The sequence below is a fragment of the Epinephelus fuscoguttatus genome, linkage group LG1, assembly GCF_011397635.1.
Source record: "Epinephelus fuscoguttatus linkage group LG1, E.fuscoguttatus.final_Chr_v1".
Lineage (NCBI taxonomy): Eukaryota > Metazoa > Chordata > Actinopteri > Perciformes > Serranidae > Epinephelus > Epinephelus fuscoguttatus.
The window spans coordinates 47,075,834-47,096,787 of record NC_064752.1 but is presented as its reverse complement, the minus strand read 5'-3'; the positions used below and the strand labels follow the sequence as shown (position 1 = coordinate 47,096,787).

Sequence of the window (20,954 nt, the reverse complement as noted above, 5' to 3'; positions counted from 1 at the left end):
GACATAAAAAAATGGAGGCTAAAAAAGGAAACAAGAGCTCCCCTCTTAAATACCACCCATTTCTCCTAACCGCCACCGAGGCTGGGGGTTGGTAGGTGGGGGAGGTGAAGAGGAGCAAGTCACTACCCAACAGATCTGGTTTTCTGGTTGCTGGCTTCCCTTCTCTCTCTCATACTCACAGGGAAAAAATAACAGGCACAAACAGGGAACGCACAACCGAGCTTTCAGCTTGATTCACACGCCTGAGCTAAGTTAGGAATGTTGCCAAAGACAATTGCATTAACATGATGTAGCCAAACACCACCATGATGCAGACACCATATTTTTTTTTTTTTTTATAAAATCAAACGTATTAGTCTAGAATATCCCTGCAGATATGAGTTCATCTTACACATTCGTCTTAAGGTGTAACTATACATAGCGAAAGGTTCATGCTGTGTGTTGTAACGTAGTGGTTCAAAATAAGGACACAATCAACTGGAAAACATCCAAAAAGTTAGCTAAAAAGGCTAATATAGCATTTGTTGCCTATGGATCGTCTGCTAACGTTAACCAACACAGCAGCTGGTTGCTTAGCTAACATGAGTCGCACATTATGATCAAATTGCAAGTTGTGTCATGGATAACTTTTATATAATTCGACAGTTTCGTGGTCCCAGAACTCTATTTAACACATTGATGTCAAAAGAAGAATACAAAAAGGGGTTTTAGATTCTAACAAAACAAGTTTGCATATTACCTTGCGCGGTCTGGTTCTTAACTTCCTTGCCCAATAGATGGGATGCAGGTCTAACGTTATTCCTCTCTCAATTTTAACCTAATAACAGCTATGCAACAAACGCGATTGAAGTACCTATTATGTGCTGCTAGTGTTGTTTTGACCGTGTAACGTTAGGGTATGTTGAGCCTCTGCGGAAACACATTATAGAAACTTGCTCAACAAACCAAGATTTATTTATTAATGCTTTAAAAACGACACCACTTTGAAGCTTAGTGGGCTCGGGCAAAACACAGTTTTTCAAATTGATAATATAACGTTATATCCACAACCAACTGTTTGCTGACTGGTTTGCTCCTGGTATTAAAACTGAGAAAAAAACTGAACTGAAGACACCCCTGATGGACTAAACGTTGCACGAGTAAAACTCCTGAAAACTTGCAGAATAGTGCTGAGAGCTTTGCGGACATGGTTGGTCGAAATAATGTTGTAACAGTGGCCATTATAGAGGTAGTAATGTAATGGATTCCCAGAATAACAAGCTGGCTATCATAAACAACACGAGGAGCTGATCAAAAAGTCATGGAAGACCAGTCCAGACACAGCTAAGAGCAGCCCTGCAAGGCACGCCATCAACATGGGGAGTTTTTTGAGCCAGCAAATCAAGCCACTTAAAAGTGTAAAGATAGTGGGGGCAACTAACTTGTTCTAATAAACTTAAGTGGACGCTCAGTAGTTAGCTAAGTTGGTTAGCTTCATAGCTACGTTTGGTTAACTGAAAACATGACCAGTACGTGTCTGTTATATTTATATTACTGCCTTCATTTATAGAGGGTGAAATTAACAATTAACACAGATTTAAAGTACTCACCTAAAGAGGCATTCCAAACTTGAACAAACGAGGCAGATGCATGTACAATGGGAAGTCCTTTGAGTATCCCAACATCGAATCCAACCAGACCAGTAGGCCTGTAAGTCGGCCTCGGAGTCTCCTGTATCCTTTGCCCTTAAAAGTAGCTCCCTCTCCAGGGGTAGGAAACAAACTTCTCAGTGTCTCCCACGCATAGGCGGAAAGTTAAATTCCCTGTCCTGTTCAGGTGCACTGCATCCATTGAGTGTCTATTATAGATCCCCGGTGGATAAATCCATGTATTTAAGTGTATTGTATATATACAGTCGCTATTTATAATGGGGTATATGCTGCTGTATGTGATACAGGGCTCTGATTCTGTCTCGGGTCCTTACATTCGCAGAGGCGCCCATCCCCCTCCTCACCGGCATCGACCGCGGGTCCCAGCGAAACTGACACACAACCACGCCACGGGGTTTCCCTGGCGACAGTGCAGGGGCTCTCTCCTTGGGCGGCCCTTGCTGCGATGTCCCGCCTCTCACCGATGATTGGACAGCAATGTGTTAGTCATGAAGTCTTCGGTAAATTACAGCATAGAGTTTTTTTTCTGTCGTCAACTACGTCAAAGAGGGCGGGCACAGCTTAGAGGAGGGGTGCGAAATTTCTCTTCCATTATGATGTGTGTACTGGTGGCGTTCAAGAAGGAGAGCGAGGGAGAGTGGCTGGATTCTGGAAACAATTTGACACCCAACAGCGGATCTGTACCTTCAAAGTTCCGGGAAATGCTCGTTATTAAACTCAAAGTCCATGGAATTAATTTGAATTCGTTAGTGGGATTAATGCTTTTTATTTCAGGGTTACAGTCATCTACTTAACGTGGAAGGAGCTTTCATACCAATACATAGCAAGCGTTAGCTACACGGGGTCTCTGGGGCCCAGTTCCAGGGACACCAGAGGCAGGGTTAGCCCACTGGGTCAGCCCCACCTACCGGTATGTCAGATGAATGGAGTATGAGGTGTCGCTCTGGTAGCATCTGGTAAGGGGTTGGACAGGAAAATTGACCAGTGCTCCTGGGTTGCATCTACTTATCACTGGTCCCTCCTACTCCCGTCCCTGCTGCCGATATCAGTCTATTCCCACACTTTGCAGACACAGAAAAAGTTACCGCCACAACGAAAATACTTCTATCAGCATCGGCTCAATAAAGTATTTCATGGGTGATGTACCAGAGGAACGGGCGAAAAGAAACGAGCGTAACCGTTGTTGTGACGGTTACATATAGAGAATTGAGGCGCAGCCCTTGATTCTTAGCAAATATTTTAAAATTAGTCGTTTATTCACCACTCACACTGGATCTACAAACAGAGCGGAATAGTCATTCTCAACAGATAAAGCATATTTTCTTGGCAATTGGACTGCGATATTTATAAACAAATAGTCATAATGACACGATTGGTTTCTTGTCCTGTCATGAGACTTGGGGGGGCACTTTGATTGGCTGTGGTGATAAACGCCAACGTCATTTGTTGCAGAGGTCTGACGAGCGACGAAGTTAGACAGCAGAATAATAAAATTGCCACATTGCGGCTCTGGGGCTTCCATATAAAGTCGATTACAAGTCCGAGCTGTAGAAATCAGAATCAGTAAACATGTTTATGGTTGTATTTGATATATGTGTGTATGGCTACATATGCATTTAAGATATAGGCCGAACAATGCAGTACGGATGTATAATACTGAGCTTGTAACTTATTGTGGCAGAAATGTAGACTATCTCTGGACATAACTTAAGCACTCAGACCATCAAACGGTCGTATGTTATGGAATTCAAGAGGCACGGTAATACTTAAAGAGTCAAATCAGGTACTTTGCCATAATTTTAAAAGTGCTAACACACTCTAGCTAAGCCACGGCCCAGGCTATCTTTCCAATAGCCGAAGCATTCATTATATAAAGGTGCCTTGCCCTATAGCAACCGTCAAGGTACATTATTAGGGAATCAACTTCTTTATATTTGACTCGATTCATAATTTCACCAGTGTATATATTTTTAAGTATAGCTTTTCTAAGAATAACGTTAGTTTTTCCGTCCTTTTGTGGCATTTTCTTTAGTTGGTGCTTTTTATAACCACAACCACCAGAATCATTTCCGACAGGACGTCATGAGGTTAATTGAAGGACAGTGTACAAGCCTTCCAGCCGGACTCGCGTGGTAGGCAGTGGCCATATTTCACAATACTGCCATTGTTACTGCGGCGAAAAAGCAATGTCATATGGCCAGTCCAAACCACGCACTGCAATATGGCTGCGTTCAACCCTCCCCCACACTGCTTTCACTGCCTGAGCTCCAGCATATCTCTTTCATATGCAGAATCTGTATGTTCCGAGTCTGTAAAGTAAAAAACACGATTCAAGATGCTTGTTACTTAACCGGAGGCATTTTTAATTGTCTCCATAGTCTGAAGCACTCACACAAATGACTATATGACATAGGAGGTATCAAAGTGTGGACATGTTACTAAAATTGACATAACTTTGGGATTCCAACGGTCTGTTGAAATGTACATTTCATATTGCATGCATGCCACTGCCATTTTTTTTTTAAGATTTCGGTTACAAATAAAATCTTTGACATTAAGATAAGAATTCAGGGAGAGGCAGCTCATGCCCACAAATATGTTAGTGAGAACACAGACACACAATAGCTCACACAGCATTCATTGTGTATTAAGATTATTAGTGGGCAAGACTATTCACCAAGTAATAACTGTCACACACACAATTATTTGCGTTCTGTCAAGCTGTAATTTGATCAACCTCATTAGTGTAAACTATCCACTGCAGGCAGTCAGAGTGCATAAAGTTAGGCCCAGACATTTTGGCTCCACATAACTTCTCACCTGTCATCAGATTTTTACTAATAAATCCAAAAATTATAATTTAGAATTTTTTTTCCTTCTGCACAAAGAAAAAAAAACAATACAACAAAGTCCAGTAAATGTGCATACTGTTTAGGATGGCACACCACAGATTATACAGTATATGGCCCCCAACAGGCATATGTATACAAAATATAGCCATTTATCAATAATGAGTAATGTTACTGAGTCTATAGGATAGGGATCTTTGGGAGATTAGTTGCATACAGACACAAAATTATTTAAATGTCAAAAATGAGTGTTCACATGATATCAGTTAATAAGTTACCCTTCACTCAGGAGTAGTGAATCCAACAGGGAAATACTACATCAGCTATGGGTATAATTATACTTACATTATGTATAGTCTAAAGTACACAGCCCCTTGCATAAGCAAAACTACAATATTGGTCAACCACCAAAAATACTTGATTTTAATTTGCCATTATCTGCAACTGGACAACAGACTAGATGTGTTTGAAAATGGATTAAGATTTCTAAGAAGACTCTCTTCTAAGTAGGTGGCCTGTTTGAGAAAGAAAAAGGTCACCAGAAAAAGAAAATTCAACTGCCTTTGCTCGTTCCCCTGTGAACAACCAGACTCTCTCCCCTCCTCCTCTTAATGGCCAACTAAGCGGCTCAGACAAAGAATGAAAGGGAAACAAATGGCTGAGGGTGTTTGTTTTCTGGTTTTGGGACATGTCTTGTTTTCCCTCCCTCTCCAGGTCTTTTTTTAAAAGGTTGTTACAGGCTTGCATGCCAAGACTCTCCCTCCCACTGGGAAATGCCGCCCTCTGCTGGATGTCCTGTGGCGCTGCGGAGCAATGCCTCCCCCACAGTGTGGTTGAGCCCCTCAGAGCAGCTTCAGACTCCCAGTGACATTGTTCACCATCTCCTCCTCACCCATAATGGCCAGGACAGTGCGGGAGCCAGACTCCACCTGCCAGAGACAAGAGGGGAGAAAAGGGGAAGGGGGCAAGGTTTGTGCTGAGATTCAACATGTCAAGGCACTGGGAAACACTGACAAAATCTAGTATATTTTTAAGCACATATATTAATACCAATAATTTGACACTATTTTGGGAATGACTACTAGTCCCTCCCAAAGAAATTCACACATAAGATTACTTTGAAAATGGCTTGTTCTCTCACCTGGGTAAGCCCTGCATCCTGGACCAGGTAAGTGGGCAGGCTGAGGCTCATGGCCAGGGCCTGCAGCTCCAGTAGATGAGCCACATTTGTGCCCTGGACCACCACCTTCTTGGCTCTGTATCAACACCATTCACATTTATTGTATTTATTTGTCATCTGTGTTAATTAGAATTAACTTAAATATTATCATAAATAAATGTACACATACATTTGACAAAATCTGCAGTCAACAACATCAGCTATGACATACTTGGCTGAACTGAGCAATTCTACAAAACAAGCAATGACGGAATCCAGTGTGTGAGGTCAGAAAGATGCCAGAATACAGACACAGATAGTGGAACAATGATGCAGAAAGAAAAAAAAGCCAAGGTAGGACAGCTATCCAGAGACAGTGTAAGGACTGCCTTTTTTCTTTTAATTCAAGAGATGAAAGGGTGGCAAGCGTTTGAGCAAACCTTAACTGAAATGTACAGACAAGTATATAAACACTTAAGGAACTGGAGCATTATAGCTACAGCTGGTAACCTTTATGTAAACTTTTTGTCATATTTGCTGAAACTGTCACTATATCCACACAGTAGTGCATGAGACAGATATTCTGACATAAAAATCTTGTCCCTCCTCCTCATAGTGAACTGGCATTTGCGAGAATCACTTGCATGCACTTGAGCCTAACGAAGCACCAATAGGCAGTACTTCTGGAGCAAACTTTATCATATTACAGCTAAACAGTACACTAAAATATGTTCCTGAAAGCATCTGAGGTGAGAAATAGGCGATGCAGTCAGGGAATCTTGATTCATAGTGAGCTGCAGTCAGAGACTGCTCAGCTCTGATTGGTCATTGATGTCCGGTAATGCCATTAGAAGTACTATAAAGAGGAGGAAGATGATTTTTTTTTCACAGATGATCTGTTCCATGTAATACTGTGTGGATATAGTAACAGTGTCAGCAAATATGACGGAGAGTTATATTAATAAATGTTACCAGCTGGAGCATTAATGGATTTCTGCAAACAGCAGCAGTAAAACATGCAGCTCCTGAAATGAACTGTGATTCTGAAGATAGCAGAGTTTAAGATATGGACACTTACTTTCCATGCCATATTTTAACTATGGTCTTTTAAGAAAAACATCAGATGTAGAAGATGTCTGTACTGCAAAACTCTGTACAAGTGTAAAAGCTGATGCAATGGCACTGTTAAAATTTATACTATGAATTGTTTTCAGATTGCTAAATTTCAGTTGCATTCCTTGCAACTCATTTGCTTTGCTTTAAACATTTCTTGTTAAAAGTATGGTGACTGCAAGTAAAATACCAAAGATTTACACCATCTTAAAATATGCACGTATTCAATGTGAACCAGTAAATTCATGTTTGGCTTTGCCAATGAACTAATATCACCACAAAGTGAGGGGTTGTGTAAATTAAAGGTACATAACAATTACATGACGTTTCAGGGCATCTCTTCTCAACCAACATACTGTCTGAGCCTTACCCACTGTGGTCCCACTTCCAGGCCATCTCCCTCCAACTGTTCTTCTCCTGCAGAGCCTGGTACAAACCCACAGCAGCATGACCAACCTGAGCCGCCACCTGCACAAACATACAGCACTGAATTCACACCTACACAGAAATCAGTCAGTTTTCAGCTGTACTAAAAATGGTCTTTATGTGCTGTTTCTGACCGCATTCAAATAAAAATACACACACTGAACTTGAAAAAAGATAACTCAGCACAAAAAAGTTCTCCTTTATGTTTTTGAGTGGAAAAACATTCTGTAGGATAGACTGTATATTTGAACACAACAATATCCCACAATGTCCACATTGGCACCACTGGACTTACCTTTCCAACACCCATGGCAAGGTCCATGTTCACCACAAACACCATCTTGAACATGAGGTCATCGTCTCCTTCCTCCTGAGGGTTAGAGCAGACAAGAAGAGACACTGAGATTTGGCTTTGGACAAACTCCACAAGGTCTAATGTACCAAGGTGTACCTGTGGGGACTAAGGCTAGCTTATGGGCACCTCATTCTCCAGCTTGTTGAAGTAGTACATTGCCGCCTCCTCGGCAGACACGTTCCGAGTGTGAAGAAGTGCCTGGATTGATTAAAAAAAACAATAAATAAGGTCAGAGAACAAAGTAGTGGATAACAATGTGTCCAAGCCTACCATTCATTTTGCCTGACAAATAATAAACTAAGCCATACATGTATTCAGTCAAAAGGTTTTTTTTTCTTTTTTTACACAATTATTTCACTGGCTCTGCTCAATTAATACTGAATTATTACTTGGGATATTCAGCCATTGGTGGGGGCTGTGTGTTCTTGATCAAGACACCATTAAATTAGGATGTAACTGATAAGGTTTAAATGATGTGATCTGTCTGAATACAACTGTAAGATGCAACTCTTCCAGTCATAAGTATCATTGAATGTTGATTTAAATGTGGCCTAAATGCTGAAGTAAGCGTTCCACCCTGAGTGGACTGTCCTACCTGCTTGGCTGCCTCCTCTGGGATGTCCAGCTCTCTGAGCTGCTGCAGAAAAACAGGGTTGACATCCTGAGAGCCGGAGTCTGGTCCTGACTGTTCTGATGGCTCCATTCTTGACTGTAATAAGGAAAACAACAACAGTGAACACCCTGCTCAGCACTAACCCATGAAACATGAACATGAAATAACAAAAATTGATAACATGAGAGTATAAATGTCCCATATACCTGGGGTCCACGGTGGAAAAACATATCAATAACTGTGTGCTGTTTAGAGAGCACTTTAAAACATCTCCGGATGTATTCGTCATGCTACTATCAAACAGCTCCCCAATATGCTGCATGTCTCTGAATGCATGATTTGCACATATGAATTTGCACTAACGTTACACGCTAATAGAATGAACTGAGACCTGCAGCCTTTAATTGCTGGATTTTTACACGAATTATTTCTAACGTTAAACTGTCACAATGTGTTTTCACTTGACCGAATTGGATTGTAAAACGGCATAACGTTACATTAGTTCACCTCTCCAAGCAAGGCCGTATTAAAGCTTAATGGAGAGTGACATGACGTTATTTTCATGGTCGAGTAGGGAATATGGGAAGAACCAAACATACCACTACCCTAACAGACAGCAACACAGTGCAACGAAACAAGCTATAGGTTTGCTGACGAAAGCGCCAGCTAACATTAACTTTGGGTTTGGCTGGATGACAGCTGTTAGCTCACTACATACGTTAGCTACACACCATTCAAATTAGCGTTAGCATCGCAAACAAAGCAGCTAACATAACGTTAGCAACGTTAGCTTTCGTTTGGACTAACGTTACCATGCTATTTCAGTAAGTTAACAGCACGAGTCAGAAATTGCATTAAGACGCTTAACGTCAATGCTGTCTGGACAGTGAATTATTTCAACATCCCTGGCTCGACAGTTGTCGCAAAGGTAGCTAACATTAGCATTAGACGCTACCGCTAACAGGACTAGCTTCAGTCCAGCAAGTTGCCTGTAGTTACCTGTTCTGCGCAGCTAGCTCCACAGCAGCAACGACGGCGATTTCCCCGCTGTTTCTAGAAGTCCTTATTTTCACCAGCGGCGGAACAATTTGTGTTCGAATGTGAAATTACATTCAGTGAGATTCCCGACTGTGCTGTCTTCAGCGTTACTCCATTTTGGACTCTTGTGTTTGTTGGCACACGGTGCTGCCTCTTCTCGAGTGTTGCGTTAACGTTACAGATATTGTGGTGATATTAATTATGTGGTAAGGATATGCGGACGCATCACGCATATGTACTATCACCGCAGAGCTGTGTCTTTATAATCTTATTATAACATAATTATTACAGTGTTTTTTAAATACTAAATCTACAATGACCATCCCTCGAAATATTTTCAACCTGGGAACAGGCGAGATTTTTTTTTGTCTGTTGCAGCTGAGTAACGATTAGCTGTATAAACGTCGGTGGTCGATTGACTCGGCAGACTGGCAACATCTCAGTGTCCTGATTTCCACAGTAATATCTAACGTTACCTCATAAACACGCACAGCACCAGATAATCTAGCCCCAGATAGTTTACACCATCAGAAACAGGGGCATAGCACCAAATTTTGCCCCCTATTAATTCATTAATTAATTAATTTTTCTCACAAAGTTGGTTTACCTTCTTTACCTTTCCTTTCTTTCTTTTCTTTTTTGGAACATGCTTTTTCTTTCTTGGGAAAATACATGGCCAGGGTTCCTAAAGCTTGGGGCTTTTTTAGTGCCACTTGGAATGAAATTTCAGACCAAAAAACAAACAAAAAAACCCATTAACTGAAATCAGTGACTAAGGGTTGGGGACATTTTAGCCCAAATGTTTACTGTAACATAAAACACATAAGTCTTTGACATGTGGCAGAGACAAGGGTAGAACAGGACTGAGGTAAGAAACTTTGGAAAAACCTTTTGCATAAAGTAAAATAACCCTTGTATGCATTGTCTTGTCCTGGTTTCAGCCAAGACATGAAATCTTGGTCAAAAGTCAGTTTTCGTTGAATTTGCACTTCCCCATGCCGTCTGCGATACAGTGACAGCTAGCTAGCAGACCAAGGGTCTGCTCTGAGCATCTTGGCTGGAAAACAAAATATGAGTGTTGTTGGTTCTGCTATCCTGATGTGGTAGCATTAATGTGACAGGCATTTGGGATTTAAGATAGATGTTACCAGTTATTTTGAGATTTTACAACGCAACATCATCTTAGCATTTTAAAGACTTTTAACAGATTAAGACATTTTCATACCAATTAGGGCCTTATATTTGGATTAACAAATTCAATGCCTTTTAAGACTTTTTTAAGGATCCGCAGGAACCCTGATGACAGTGTGTGTTGGTGCTTCAGCAGCATAGGCAGTTACTCTCTCAACTTCAGATGCGTTTAGACAAGAATCCTAGTGCAGGGTTGGACTAAACCATTTTGTTCCTTTAAAGGGTTAGATCAATCGCTCAACCGATTTATTCAGCCAATTTTAAATTAGTCAGGGCACTAATCAATCAACAATCAATCAACATTTATTTCTATAGCCCTTTACAAAACTCAAAGGTACCCAAAGTGCTTAACAACAGTGTCAATTAACATTGAAAAAAACAACAATACATAAAAGGAAAAACAAACAAACAAACAAACAAACACAATGGAAAGTGCGACAGTGCTACAGGGTATTAAAAGCCTTTCAACATAGATAAAATACATTAAAACAGAATAAATAAACCTAAAAAAGGATAGCCCTAGTCGGACTTAAAAGCCATTCTAAAAAGGTAGGTCTTCAGCTTAGATATAAAAAGGCCAAGATCAGTAGTGGTGTGAATGTCAGGGGGGAGCTTGTTCCACAAACTTGGAGCAGCACCAGCGAAAGAGCAGTCACCCCATTTTTTGTATCGCAACCTTGGGACCTCTAAAAGAAGCTGACCAGATGAACGCAGGGCCCTGCCACTATCGTGGATAGTTAAAATCTCTGACAGGTAGGGAGGAGCCAGGCCGTTAATGGCATTAAAAACAAATAACAGAAGTTTAAAATCTATCCTAGAATGAACTGGAAGCCAGTGGAGTGACGACAGCACAGGAGTGATGTGTTCACGTCTGGGCGTGTTTGTTAAAAATCGGGCCGCAGCATTCTGTACAAGTTGAAGTCGTGAAAGGGTTACTAATTACCTCAAAACAATTTAATTATCAAATCAGCAATTTAAAACAAAACCAAATTTTTAATTCCAGGCTTTTCAAGGGCCTCCCTGCCATTGGGGCCCTGGGTAATCAGTCCCACTTCCCCCCCCAGCTGCGATGCCCCTGCAGTTGAGTAATGATAAACTGTATAAAGGGCGGTAGTTGATTGACTCAGCAGATTAGCTACATATTGGCTCCTGATCTCCATGGTAATCTCTGCCTTTTGAACCTGGACATCACTAGATAATCTAGCCCCAGATAATTTACACCAGTGGTTACCAACTGGTGGGCCACTGGTCCATTCTGAATGGACCTCAAGTGACTTGCCATCCTGTCAAGTTTGTAAAAAAAACCACTTTATTTTGAAGTACATTTACTTAGTGTACATATAAGCATCAATGTGAAAGTTATTTCTTTGAAAAAAGAAGACACACAACACATAATTTTAAGAATACTTTATTACATCAGCATTTGGGAAAATTTGCACCTTCTGTTATTAAACATGTTAAATCACTACAGTTACACTTTAAATCAGTATGTACAATGATATAACACACAAAATAAGAAACATCCTTAAAACCGCTCCTTGCAGAGCCTGCTCTACATTGCCAATTTTATACAGCCTAACAACAGTTATAGTTTTCCCTCAAATGGCTTGTCTTTATCACCATTGGGCTTTCACCCCTGTCTGAACTGACAGTGTATGACAGAACAAACCATCTGTTCATATGACTCATTAGTTGCTTGTGGGTGTTAAGTAATGTAGTAATGAACCTATGGGCTACATTCTGACATGCTGAGCCTGGACCTGGAATGACACACATCAATACTATTTAAGGTCAGGCAGTTTTGAAATCCTTATCACTCTCATCTATTTTTGATGACGAGGGCTGGGTATCAAACTTAATACTTTTTAAATAAAAAAGACACTGTGTCTCTATCACTTACTTGAGAATTAACAAACTGTTCAGCATCAAAGTTGGCACAAAGTCTGTCTCCCTGTTAATATGGGTTTCCCCTTGCTTGCAGTCATCTGAACCCAACCATTTATCTCTGCAATGCCTAACCATAACCTAATTATTAACTAAATAAAGCCAACCACAAAGGGCAGTGCTCTGTGAAACATTTTTTTAAAAGGGGAAACAGTTTGACACAAGACCAGCAGCAACAAATGTCCAACCATACCCAGCCCGACTAACCCATAAGAGGCCATCTCAGTCTTTGTCATTTAAATAAGCAAAACAAACATTAACCCATGTATATAAGGTCTCTGTGCTCTAACTGAAAGCAGAACAGTGTAACAAGATTAACTATATCTACTGGGACAGTAGTAGTAGTATAATCAATACATAACCTGTATTAACTTGACAAAAATAAAATGCCATACAGACCTCCAGCACATGAAGCAGTGCCACCTTGTGTTCAATACAAGAACTGTATACCAACCATGATGTCAACACCAAAACACTTCCAACACGTATCGTCACCTCGCCCTGGATTGGAACCAGGTGAATCATGATTAACGCATTCTTCAAAACCTAAAAGGAATGTTAAAAATGTACAAAACAGACATATGATGGATTTATACAATAAAACACAGTGGTGCACACTAAGATTCCACTTCATGGAGTTTATGGAAGGATTTTTGCTTTTCCTCTAACATCTTTCCAGTGACTTGTACACTATAGACACATCCACATGAATAAGTATAAAAGCAAGAAACAAAAAGAGAGTAAACTGTCACTCAGTCGGGGTTTAAGTACCTTAAGTACCTGCTCCAATTAGCAGGTTCTGATTTACAATCTCACACAAAGGAAAGAAAATAATGAGCTGGAAACATCTGAAATGTCTCTGCGTGTTTGTACTGCTGCAAATGAGAATGCCCTGCAGGCCTTACTGTATATGTTAATGAGGGTAGATCTGTGCTGTGCTGCTATACTGGTAGTTGTAGCTGGTTGAAAATGTACATAGTAGTGTTGGGTCACCAATATTACAGAAAAAAGGAGTATCTGATGCAGCAGAGTAGGCTGAGGTAGAGTGGCAGTGACTTGTTAGACTCTCAGCGATTGGTTTTAAAGGGATGTTCACACCAAAATTAAAAATTCACAAAATTTCTTCTTACCTGTAGTGCTGTTAATCTAGAAAGTCTAGATAGATTGGTGTGAGTTACAAAGTGTTGGGGATACCGGCAGTAGAAATGGCTGCCTTCTCGCCAGTACAATGGAACTAGATGTCACTCAGCTTGTGGTGCTCAATGCAACAAAAAAATTACATTTGAAAAACTCAACGGCAGTGTCTCTTTCCAGAAATTGTGACCTGGTTACTTAAGATAATCCACAGACCTTGCTGTGAGCAGTCTCATGTGGTAACTATTTTCTTTCTACTGAACTACACCAGGGTTGGACATTAGTACCAGCCAACAGCCAAAAAAAACCGCACACACACACAAAAAACGATGGTAATCTATTGAGGGTCTGGTAGATTTTGGAATCCACCAGCCACAGTCACCACAGGTGGACAGAAAAGTTCATTTCCAACCCTGAACTACACCTGCCAACCGTATCACTGCTCAGAAGGAAGTGTGTATCTACTGCTAGCTCACCTAGGATTCCATTATTATCTACATCTTGTGCTGTCATGGGCATGAGCACTCTCGTCCATGAGTAGATGCACACTTCCTTTTGTGCGGTGATGTGGTTCGTGGCTTTAATTTGGTAAAAAGAAAATAGTTCCTGCATAAACCTGGTAACAAGGTCTGTGGATTATCTTGAGTAACCAGGCCATGATTTCTGTACAGACATTGATGTTGAGTTTATCAAATGTATGTTTTTGGTGCGTTAAGCACCACAAGCAGAGTGCCATCTAGTTCCATTATACTGGAGAGAGGTCAGACATCTCTACAGCTGATATCTCCAACACTGCAGCTCACACCAAAACATGTACACTGACAAATTGCACCACAGGTAAGAGGAAAAATATGTAAATTTGATTTTGGGGTGAACTGTCCCTTCAAGCAAACAACATTGTGACGAAGGTTTCATTCTTAAACATTTCAGAGAAATAACATTGAAGCTCAGTTCACTGTTTTCTGAATACTGCTGACTGTAACATCTAAAATATGAGAACCAGTTACTTCAATACTTTGTACTAGAAACCAGAAATGTCACAATACAAGGGGTAGATTGATAACCAGGGCAATATGGATAACTGCAAACACACACACACACACACACACACACACACACACACACACACACAAATCACCATACACACACAAAGGAATATCTTCAGACCATACAGCAGCGAGAAGCACACAAGGCATAAGAGGTACCGCTTCTAAAAATTCACTCCAGGGGTTCACAGTGAGATAAAATCCCACTGAAATGAGTCTTCAGATCAGATCAGCTGTCTGTAAAGCAGCTGTTTCTTTTACATGAGCACTACTGTGTAAGACCGTTAAGTTGGAAGTCCAGCACATGTTCTTCCTTCAAATATCTCCACATACAGTCAACAGGAGGGACAACAGGCCTGACTGGTGTCTTTCACACATCCTCTCTTTCTTCGTCCAGTGTCTGTGTGCTGTCCTGCTTATACAGAGAGCTCAAATTGTCCAGACTAAAGTCATCCACAGCCAACACCATCAGGACAGATGCTGGGATGTGAACTTCTACACAAACCTAAAAAGTTTCTTCAAAAACTCCTTGACTTCAAGACTTTCTCCTGAAAGGAAGCTTCTGATTTGTCTGTCTGTTGCTTTCCTGCTTTTCAGTTCAACCTGCAGGGTGCAAATCTGTTAATTCTCCTCCTCTTCCTCGTCCTGCCAGCCCACTCCGTTTGCCACAGCTCTGCTGGGTGATTCCTCTGTCACAAGTCAGTGACCTTATTCTCCACGGCAGCTGCGATCTGCTGCAGTCTGTAGCCCAGCTGCATCTTCTGGGCCGTAGTGTCCTCCTCCAGCGCTGTGATGATCTGATAAGAAGGAGATGGCACAGGGAATTATAATCGGCAGTCTTTAAAAACTGAAAAGGAGTAGTATGTATTCCCTTTTTAGATGGTTTACTCTGTCTCTTACCTAAACTGAGGCTCTAAGCACAGAGGCTACAGAGGCTTCTAACAGGCTTTAGCTATTCGCTACATTGTAAATTGAATATTCACGTTTATTAGTGTGCCTCTGGTCTCAGTGTGAAGGATGCCCTTGGTGATGATACAATGCTGATCTGGTCTATGTGTATCACATGATACTAGTGACGCTTTAACTGTCGCACAGCACAGCTTAGAAATGAGTTTTACAAGGAACGCATAACGCTCAACATTCGACATGTTTTGTGATTTTTCTCATACATACTTTAAATATTGGCCAAAATAATATATATTAAAAACTTTTCTATAACAGTCTGTCAATTCCAAACCATTTCCAGGCCTTTTCAAACGTTTCCAGAAATTTCATGACCTTAGGAACACTGTTCTGCTGCACTTTTTTAGGTTCAGAAATAAAAGCATACAGGAACAAAAACAATGCAATACAATTCCTCTGTGCACATGATCATATCTTTGCATTGTGCCATGATGATACACCTGGTCTGTTGAGTCAGACTGAGTGATACACGCACCTGGTCGTAGTATTTGTTGATGTACTTGTAAAGCTCGTGCAGTGCGACCAGGTAGTTGAGCTCTCCAGAGTAGTTCTGAAAAACAAAGCCTTTAGGTTAGTTGTCTGTATACTGTGCTCCTCTGTAGTGTGGGCTCTGAGCTGTGGCTGCACTCACCCTGGACAATTCAGCCAGAGCTGAGTTCATCTCCTGGTCACTGGCTGATATGGTCTGCCTGATGTCAGCATAGTACCTGCAACCAAGGCAATTATGATCAACTTCAAAAGCATTACTGACATTACAAACTGCTTCATAAACTGGTGAAAGCAGATTTCATAAAAGAGAGCATTATAAATGTAGAGAAAATCTATCTTTAACCGAAGAAGACTTTTAATAGTCATTTATTTATTATACTACAGTGCAATGGATATTATATAATTGCATTCCAAAATAGATTCATTTTATTTGGTGTGAAATATCATATGAGTCATATTATCCAAAGTGCTGTTTCATAATAAGTTTTTACTAGCTTAGTTACAGTGGAAATAGACTAGTGTTTTGGTTTAAAGGGATAATTGGGCTGTTTGACAGAAAGATAGGGCAGTGAAAATACTCTCAATATAGTGTACACATACACTGATATTGATTTTATTAAAGTGGCTTAAATAAGTTTTGTTGCTGCCTCTGTTCACAGCAGCTTAGCTTCCATTGTTGGCACACCTGCCGTCTTATTTAAACCAGGGCGTGCTGACAGACATCTTCTGTGGGTAATACGCTGACTATGGGTCAGTACCCCATACAACTCCACTTCAAAAAATCTGAACTATCCCTCTAACTTGTCATTAAGAAATAAATGCTGATTGCCTCATGTAAGGCGTATAAGGCTAATGACACAATTGGTTCCCTATAAGCCTTGCTCTCACTATGCAATCCTGTCTGCCACCAGCTACGATCTCCTGAAGGCTCCATTAACAGAGCATAGGAAGTGCGTCAGCCATTGTGCTACCAAAACAAGAAGAGGATAGTGGTTTTGTTTTCCCCAGTAGCTATCAATAACTATCTCCAATTACCAAAGAGTATCAGTGTAAGTTCTCTGTAGTTACTACGCTCTATAGCAGAAATGGTGGACGGTGGAACAGCCAAAGTAACTGATGGAAACCGTGTTCGTTGCTTGGCTCTGAGGAAAACGGAAAGCAATCTGGTTATCTTTGCGAAACTGGCGCCGACAACAATACCACTTGAAAATGTTGGTGAAGGGGAAATTGAAGAGTTGTCAGTTGCCACTTGAAACCTGAACCCACCTTTCTACCATCTGTTTGTAGCGTGGGATGTCTCTTGCATATAGCAGCTTGTTGATGGGAGAGTCCTGTTCAAAAAGAGGGAATGAGAAGTGAAGAGAGAAATAGGGACAGGAGGCGTGTCTTAACATCAACTCTATTTGGGACTGCTGTAAAGTCACCACCTACAACAGACACATCATTACAGCCTCAATTTTTTCTCCATCTGAAAAAGCCATCTGTTTCAGTTTGAATTGTAACTGCAGAAAAACAGCAGAGTGAGAACCACAAACAAATATTTCAGTATTGATCCTCTCTGAGTTCCAATGTGCATGAAGCTTCTACTTGCTCCCTCCCCCATCCAGCCTTACCCGTCCCAGCTTGTGCTCAGCGATGGTGCAGGAGTCCATGAATGTCTGGGCGATGACAGAGAGCACGGCGTCCACGTGGTCCGACGCCTGGACGTCAAAGATAAACTGAGGGTTCTTCACAATGTTGATCCAGAAACGCAGAGGGAGACTGGAGACAGTGGAAACATTGAAATGCTAACTTGTTTCAAGATCCAGTTTGCATCAATCTTTGAAGTGGTTTGAATTAATTATTCATTAGTTTAATACTTTATATTTATGGACAATGTCACCCTCATCTCTTCACGGGACCACCTGGCTCTTTGTGTTTGTGTGAGTCCATACTAGGCATGTGACAATATCAACTTTTCATATAACGATTACCCTGGCAAAAATGATTGCAACTCACATTTTTATTTGATAATCATCAAAATATGCATAAAACTCTTAAAATGGTACTAAAACATACTGGAATCACTTTTCCTTTATTTCTGTTAAGAGACTAATATTTCATTACATCACAGATAGGACACACACCTTTATTTAGAGAACAGCCTTGTTGAACAAACTATCTTAAAAAGCCAGACTATTTGAAATGGCATTATATGTTTCATTATGAAATATGCTGATGCTTGAATAAGATCATTTGTGTTTTTTGAGGTTGGTGTGTATGCAGCCTGTTTTTGCAGTGTCTTTTCAGCCCACTTCAGACCGAAGATTTCTGACGAGAGGAGTTGAAAAAGGCAGCTATTTGTAATGTGCCGTTCTGTAATGTTCTAAAAACCTGCCGGTTCACACCAATGGAACTAGATGAGACAGTTTATCATTTCTATGCAACAACTCTCTGTACTTCCATTCTGATTTCCAGCTTATTTGTGGCTGTATATAATTTGTAGCTTCTTAAAATATGAATAAGGACAGTAGGATACTGGCTGCAGTTGCATTTGTAGTAGTGACGAAATGGAAAAAACAGAAACAAAATCATCATCGGATGGACTGTATTCATAATAAACACAACACAATAATTTAAATAACCAGCACCAATTAATCAGTCAATTAGAACATTCATTGGTCTAAACTGGGCTTTTCACTGATGGTTGCCCAGCAGGCTCTTTGCTGGACATGATATTTACAATTATACTGATATTGTGAGTGTTCTTTTTTTAATATCGCTATCCGCAATAAAATTGTATATCGTCCCATCCCTTGTATATGATTCACCTGTTGGTCTTCCAAATGTGTATTGTCTCTGGGTCAGAGATGCCATGTTGTCCCGCCTGGTCGTCCAGCAGGTCAAAGAAGTATTTAACAGCCAGCGGGACAGGACGACTGGTGCTGAGGATCACTGTGAACAGATCGTCTACAAACTTCTGCAGCGTTCCCTAAAGAACACAGAAGAGGAGGAGGAGGAGGAGGAGGAGGAGGAGGAAGGGAGTCAGAACGATTCAGTGCAGAGGTTCGTTTGCTACTTTGCAACAGTGTACCAATTATGGGAAGTGTGTCTGTGTGTTCACTGTGGGGAAATTCATACAGCTGAATAGAAATGAACATCATTGGTGAAATGTTATTGAATATTGTAAAACAGTTTTGCACATGTTTAATATGGAAACATTATTTCACCCATTTAAAAAGTAATGCAATTATTGTATAAATAATTACTTAGCAATGTTTATAAGATAAAGGCTACAATACATTTCCAGAAATGTACTACATCACAGGGTTCTATACGTATTAGAATAATAAAACATTTTACCAGCTCTCAGTATGGACTTGTGAGTGTTGGAACATTTTTGCAACACTCACAAGAAAAAAATCAAACAAAAAAACTTGATAGCTATATTGAAACCTAACCTTGTATCTGAGTGTGTATGTGTGTGTGTGTGTGTGTGTGTGTGTGTGTGTGCGTGCGTACCTTCATGGACAGCAGGCGGGTCAGGTAGATCTCGGGGATGGCCTTGGCCCTCTCTCTCTCCCTGAGGCTGCCTCGGCGGTGTTTGGGCAACTCAGGCTCCTCGCTGGCTTTCACCAGATGCCACAGCCTCACTCCACCTTCATCTGCATCCTCCAGCATCGGAGTCTCTGCACAGGTCCAAGTTTCAAAAGCTTTATTTAGTGGAATTCACTGAGCAGTGGTGCCCTGCTTCCCCATCAGACACAATGAAAGCTCACTATTTTCATGTAAATAGTCAATGGACTATTTACAGTGATTTACAGGAGTGATGAAGGTGTCCTCTAGACCAAACACACAAAGGCCAGTTCCTTTAAAGACTACTTGTATCATGTAAAACTACAAGTGTTCTTAAGCTTTAAGAAGACAGGAAGAGTACTCATATTTAAGTTATTACACTATGCACTGAATTTATTACATTATTCAACATTATACATAACTGTTATTACATTATGTGCTGATTATAACATCATGAGCTTTTACTACATTTTAATTATTACATTGTGAGTTGCCACAACCGGTGGCAGAGGCTACTATGCCAGGTGTCACCTGCTCATCAGGAGGGATAAACATTCACACACAAACTCACACACTGATGGCACAGCCATCAGGAGCAACTCGAGGCTCAGTATCTTGCCCAGGGACACTTGGACATGTAGACTGCGGGGGGCTAGGATCAAACCAGTGGCCTTCTGATTAGTAGACACCCCACTTTTTCTTTTGTGTGTGTGTTTTATCAAAAACAATAATAGGAATTTCTAGGGATTCACTTTGAATATATATATAAAAAAAGAAAAAATCTGAGTGACAACTGGATTATGAAAATTCTGTGTTCAGCAGAATCACTTTGTAGTTTCACTGTTTATTGGTTGAGTGACTTGAGGGACTCTGAATGACCCTGTTTACTTTAATCCATGCAGAATTGTGTCCTTTAACACTACAACCTCTCAAAGCCTGGGACATAAAGTCCAGCTCTAACCTCTAAGGTCTTTGTGCGAATCATGATTAAAATCAGTAACAATGAGCCCAAGTTATACATACCAGCAATAGCCCAAATGACCTATTTTCACTGCAAGATATGCTCAAACATTTCTGCTGCATAGATTTACTTCACACATTCGAGTGGTATGGTGACAGCAGAAATGTTACTGGGTGAAAGTTTAGTAGAAGCAAAAAGGACGTTAAGGTGACAGTTTGATCGCCATGAGAAGAAACTCATTTTGGATTTATTATTACAGTGCTGTTCACATGTTAACTCACTCTCTCCTGCCACATAATCGTGGTTGTCATGGTGAATGTGTTTGGTGTGGCGAGGGACCAGCGCTACTGTTGCACCGTCTGGGACCTGATGAACAACAGAGTATACAGTTATCATTATTATTATTATTATTATTATTATTATTTTTGACTGTGAGTGAGTAATAGTGTGTCAGTGAAGCGTGGACTCT

The 20,954-nt window shown here is 40.7% G+C and overlaps 3 protein-coding genes across 8 annotated transcripts in view; all 3 read right to left on the bottom strand.

Moving 5' to 3' along the window:
- Positions 1-2,085, bottom strand: part of setd5 (SET domain containing 5) — a 51,980-nt gene extending 49,895 nt beyond the window's left edge. For 2 of the 4 annotated variants that reach the window (XM_049566126.1, XM_049566150.1), the window contains exon 1: positions 1,590-2,085. The gene's annotated coding sequence lies outside the window, so the exon portion shown is untranslated. The remainder of the gene's footprint in view (positions 1-1,589) is intronic. The other 2 variants (XM_049566236.1, XM_049566317.1) reach the window with 1 other exon arrangement.
- A 1,903-nt stretch (positions 2,086-3,988) lies between these two features.
- si:dkey-19e4.5 (UBA_like_SF and PTH2 domain-containing protein) lies at positions 3,989-9,586 on the bottom strand. Its single transcript, XM_049571891.1, has 7 exons — positions 9,164-9,586; positions 8,147-8,260; positions 7,678-7,749; positions 7,492-7,566; positions 7,141-7,238; positions 5,640-5,754; positions 3,989-5,427 (listed from the first exon to the last, which is right to left on the bottom strand). The coding sequence occupies exons 2-7, from the start codon at positions 8,252-8,254 to the stop codon at positions 5,341-5,343; spliced, it is 555 nt and encodes a 184-aa protein (XP_049427848.1). The 5' UTR covers positions 8,255-8,260; positions 9,164-9,586; the 3' UTR covers positions 3,989-5,340.
- A 2,199-nt stretch (positions 9,587-11,785) lies between these two features.
- Positions 11,786-20,954, bottom strand: part of plxnb1b (plexin b1b) — a 176,740-nt gene continuing 167,571 nt past the window's right edge. For all 3 annotated transcript variants that reach the window (XM_049566004.1, XM_049565924.1, XM_049566056.1), the window contains 8 exons: positions 20,767-20,851; positions 19,471-19,637; positions 18,780-18,940; positions 17,583-17,730; positions 17,236-17,300; positions 16,112-16,187; positions 15,956-16,030; positions 11,786-15,314 (listed from right to left, as the gene is read on the bottom strand). In XM_049566004.1, the coding sequence (XP_049421961.1) occupies positions 15,210-15,314; positions 15,956-16,030; positions 16,112-16,187; positions 17,236-17,300; positions 17,583-17,730; positions 18,780-18,940; positions 19,471-19,637; positions 20,767-20,851 (882 nt within the window). In that variant the 3' untranslated portion in view covers positions 11,786-15,209. The remainder of the gene's footprint in view (positions 15,315-15,955; positions 16,031-16,111; positions 16,188-17,235; positions 17,301-17,582; positions 17,731-18,779; positions 18,941-19,470; positions 19,638-20,766; positions 20,852-20,954) is intronic.